At 35.9% G+C, this 4,445-nt stretch overlaps 1 protein-coding gene across 1 annotated transcript; it reads left to right on the top strand.

Annotated features, from left to right (window-relative positions):
• The first annotated feature begins 1,379 nt into the window (after positions 1-1,379).
• On the top strand, positions 1,380-3,777 carry LOC114424128. Its single transcript, XM_028390990.1, has 4 exons — positions 1,380-1,575; positions 1,667-1,798; positions 2,171-2,845; positions 2,939-3,777. Exons 1-4 carry the CDS (start codon positions 1,380-1,382, stop codon positions 3,775-3,777), a joined length of 1,842 nt encoding a protein of 613 aa, XP_028246791.1.
• The last annotated feature ends 668 nt before the right edge of the window (positions 3,778-4,445 follow it).

The raw sequence follows: 4,445 nt of genomic DNA, 5'->3' as shown, positions 1-4,445 counted from the left end.
TAAATGGTAAAATGTACGAAACTGATGATGGTATCACTGTGAATGTATGTATACATGATTTTGATGATGTCAAAAGAAGAATCAAACAAGGCTCATTTTGCTTCAAGATTAATACAAGATTGTTTCAACAAACAAAGCTTTGATTCAAGATTTCTTCAAGATCAAGCCTTACCTCACAATGAAAGGTTTCAAGTCATTCAAGGCACATGTAATTGATTACCAATACATGTAATCGATTACCAATGGTTTGAAAGTGTGTAATCGATTACACATCATATGTAATCGATTACCAGAGACTCTGAACGTTGGGAATTCAAATTTTAAATGAAGGGTCACAACTGTTCAAGAAAAACAACTGTGTAATCGATTACATTAATTCTGTAATCGATTACCAGAGAGGATTTTCAAGGAATATCGCCAACAGTCACATCTTATCATTTGAATTTTGAATGGCCATCAAAGGCCTATATATATGTGTGACTTGGGACGAAATTGATGAGAGAGTTTTGATTCATCAAAATGTTTTATCCTCTCAAAAGATAGAGAGAGTTTTGCTTGGCAAAAATGTCTTATCCTCTCAAAAGACAATGAGAGAGATTCCAAAAGAACTTCATTGTCAAATGTTCTCTCAAAAGAAATCCTTGACCAAACACTTGCAAAATCTATAAGGATTCCTACATGATCTTTATTGTAATATTCTTCTCTTGAAGAGAGAATTCTTCTTCCATTCTTCTTATTCAATGAGATTGGTTAAGAGACTGTGAGTCTCTTGTTGTAAAGGATTCCTGAACACAAGGGATGGGTTGTCCCTGTGTGGTTCAGACTTTGTAATGGATTTTACAAAGATAGGGGAAATCTCAAGTGGGTTGCTTGAGTACTGGATGTAGGCACGGGAATTGGCCGAACCAGTATAAAACCGTGTTTGCATTCTCTCTTCCCTTATCTTATTTATTTTGTTGCAATCAATTGTGTCTTGCATGTTTATAGAACATTATTAAATTGATTGTTGTTGCTTCTTCTACATTCTAAGCCTATCCCTCTTAAGATTATTGAGGTATCAAGGTCCAACAATCACATTTGAAGGCCCTAAAAAAGCTATTCAAATAAAGCATGGTATTAGTTTTGAGAGTTTAAAAAAAAGGATACATGACAAGGTAAAATTACAAAAACATGAAAGTATATCTACTATCACTTGTAGATTTTTAGTTGCAGGTAAATATATTGCACTGCAAATTTGTGACGATGAAGATGTTGAAACAATGATTCAAAGTTTTGAACAACAACAAGAAATGTCTGTCATAGAATTATGTGTTGAAGTTGATGTTGCGGGTGCTTCTGCAATTAATTTGACAAATTCATTATTATCATGCGGAAATAATATGTCTCACAATGAATCTGGTAGTGCAACAGTTGGAACAAATTCAGAAGAAGATTTTGATGATGATGATTATTTAATATCTAATTCATACGTTAAGGACTCATCAGATGAAGATGAGGATATTGATGAAATGTCTGACACAGATGATGAAGCTGCCCGTTTGATCGAACCACTTACAATTGTGCAATCGGGAGAAGGTATATTTATTGTTATATATAAATGAATATTATAATATTTAAATAATTCGTTACCCTTGAATTATAAATTTTTGGTATATTGTTTTTGTAGGTGGAAGTCAGACTCCATTCTGGGATTCTGCTTCTCACTATAGTAATATTAATTGGAGTCATCCTGACCAAGAAGAAATTTGCGGTTTAGATATGGGATCAAATTTTAATATGGGTCAAGAATTATATGTTGGTATGGAATTTGATACCAAAAGCGCAGTAAAAAATGCATTACAACAATATGTAATGAAAGTGCATCAAAGTTTCAAAGTTGTTGAATCTAAATCGCAGAAATATGTCGTCTGTTGTGGAAATAGAAGTGATGACATCCCATGCCCTTTTTATATGAGGGAAATTTTATAAAAAAAAAAACTGATACATGAAAAGTTTCGCAATGGGGAGGACCACACGGTTGCTTGAATATGAGTATAACTCAAGACCATGATAAATTGGATTCTGATTTGATTGCCACTTGTGTACTTGGTATGATTATACATTTTCATTCTTATTTATCCTTTTTTTGTGTTTGTTGGTGTACAATAATTTTTCTTACTTATTTTTTTAGGGATGATCAAAGAAGATCCGTCACTTAAGATTTCTTTGATTCAAGAGAGAATCAATGGAATGTTTAATTACAACATTTCTTACAGGAAAGTGTGGAAGGCAAAACAAAAGGCAATAACAATTGAATATGGCAACTGGGATGAGTCTTATGTCGTTCTTCCGTCATGGCCGAAACACATGCAAAATCATTCACCAGGATCGTATTATCAAATTTGTGATGATGATTTTGTTGTTGGCAATACTGTCAGTCGTGAACACCGACAGTTCCATCGAGTCTTTTGGACCTTCAGTCAATGCAAAGAGGCTTTTAAATATTGCAAACCAGTCATACAAGTTGATGGTACTTTCATGTATGGGAAGTATCGCGGGACGCTGTTAATTGCAACAACACAAGATGGAAATAGTCATGTTCTTCCGCTTGCATTTGGTGTGGTTGAGGGAGAAACATTAACAGCGTGGTCATGGTTTTTGGCACACTTGCTTGAACATGTCACAGACAAAGATGGTATATGTCTCATTTCTGATCGTTATGCAAGTATAAAGTCAGCTGTTGCGAATGAAGCACTTGGGTGGCAACCTCCTCACGCGTATCATGTGTATTGCATGCGCCACATTGCAAGCAATTTTAATCACAAGTTTCAGAATGGGAAACAAAAGGAAATGTTAAAAAAATTAGGTAACATTTCTTATCTAACATATATTATTTCATATATAACATATGTTATTTTTTATGCAAATTTGACTAATGTGGATAATTTATTATGTGCAGGATACACCCCGTGTAAGCATATTTTTGATAGAAATTTTGATAAATTTTTTGAGCTGAGTCCCCCAGTAAAAGCATGGATTGGGAAGATCTCAAAAGAAAAATGGACAATGACACATGACAAAGAAGGCCGTAGATACGGTCATATGACAACCAATCTATCGGAATGTGTAAATAAAGTTTTTAAGGGATGTCACAATGTACCAATAACTGCCCTTGTGAAGTCAACATATAGTAGGTGTCGAAAGTATTTTGTTGATCGCGGTCGTCAAGCACAAAGGGAAATACGCGATGGTCAAATATATTGCTCACACGTCATGAAAAAACTTCGGGAAAATCAAGAAAAGGCTTGTTCTCACATTGTTCGGACATATGATATTCAGAGAACAATATTTGAGGTTGAGGAGGCTTTCGACCCTATGACTCAACGAGGTGGACATAAATGGGCAGTTAACTTGAATGAGCGCTACTGCCAATGTGGACAATTTACTACTTACCACTATCCGTGCTCTCATATCATTGTTGCGTGTGGTACTGTTAGCATCAATTTCTATCAATATATAGATGTTGTGTACACAAATGACTACATATTACGTGCTTACTCCGCACAATGGTGGCCTCTTGGGAATGACGATGCGATTGTCCCATCTGATGAGCCGTGGACACTTGTGCCTGATCCAAGTTTTATTCGTGACAAAAAAGGAAGGCCAAGATCAATACGATTAAGAAATGAAATGGATTGGAGGGAGCCATCGCAAAGTCGATACAAGTGTGGGAGATGTGGGACAGTAGGACACAACCGGCGTTATTGTCCATTGCAATCTCAACAAGGCAGTTGTTGATGTCATGTATTAGATCATCTGATAATGAAATGTTTACTTCATTTTTTGTTATTCTTAAACACATTTATGTGTCAGTGACATTATCATTATTTATTTTAAAAGCATTGCACGATAAGATTGAAACGTTAAAGTGACAATAATATAAAATTAACATGGAAACAACCATACAAAGTACATGACAATGTTAAAACATGGAAAAAAACAATACAAAGTACATGAAAAATGTTAAAACATGCGAATAAAATGTAAACCCATTATTAATCAATCATGACTATGTCTGTGATGCCGCGACAAAGTCCCACATGGCCGGTCCTAATTCCTAGCTGCCCTATCAGGATTTCTTCTTCTACGATTCCCCCTTTCATCCACTTCACCAGCCTCGGTAGAGAAATCATGACGTAAATCGACCCCTAATAAGTCATCCATGTCGGGTATATTTCCAGGTACATTCCACGGACCACTAAGTGGGGCATTTGGGGTTGATAGTTCATTATTTTGGGTGAATGAAGGAGTTCCCCCTGAAGGAGGAGAGGATCCAAATATGCCTGTCATATTGTACCCTGGTTGAAAATCATGTGGGTATGAATACATGGGCGCCATCTGCGATGGTTCTTGGGTGAATACCGGCGGTGTGTAATACATTCCATGTTCTCGTTTTGGCATCAGAG

Source organism: Glycine soja, chromosome 8, assembly GCF_004193775.1.
Source record: "Glycine soja cultivar W05 chromosome 8, ASM419377v2, whole genome shotgun sequence".
Classification (NCBI taxonomy): Eukaryota; Viridiplantae; Streptophyta; class Magnoliopsida; order Fabales; family Fabaceae; genus Glycine; species Glycine soja.
The sequence above is the reverse complement of the archived record's forward strand: the minus strand, read 5'-3'. Positions and strand labels throughout refer to the sequence as shown.

What these genes read in the sequence shown, in the direction of transcription:
- LOC114424128 (XM_028390990.1), top strand. Translation starts at nt 1,380, where the DNA reads ATGTCTCACAATGAATCTGGTAGTGCAACAGTTGGAACAAATTCAGAA. An exon ending in AATTGTGCAATCGGGAGAAG is followed by an intron (nt 1,576 to 1,666) that starts GTATATTTATTG and finishes TTGTTTTTGTAG; the next exon opens with GTGGAAGTCAGACTCCATTC. An exon ending in GGGTCAAGAATTATATGTTG is followed by an intron (nt 1,799 to 2,170) that starts GTATGGAATTTG and finishes TTATTTTTTTAG; the next exon opens with GGATGATCAAAGAAGATCCG.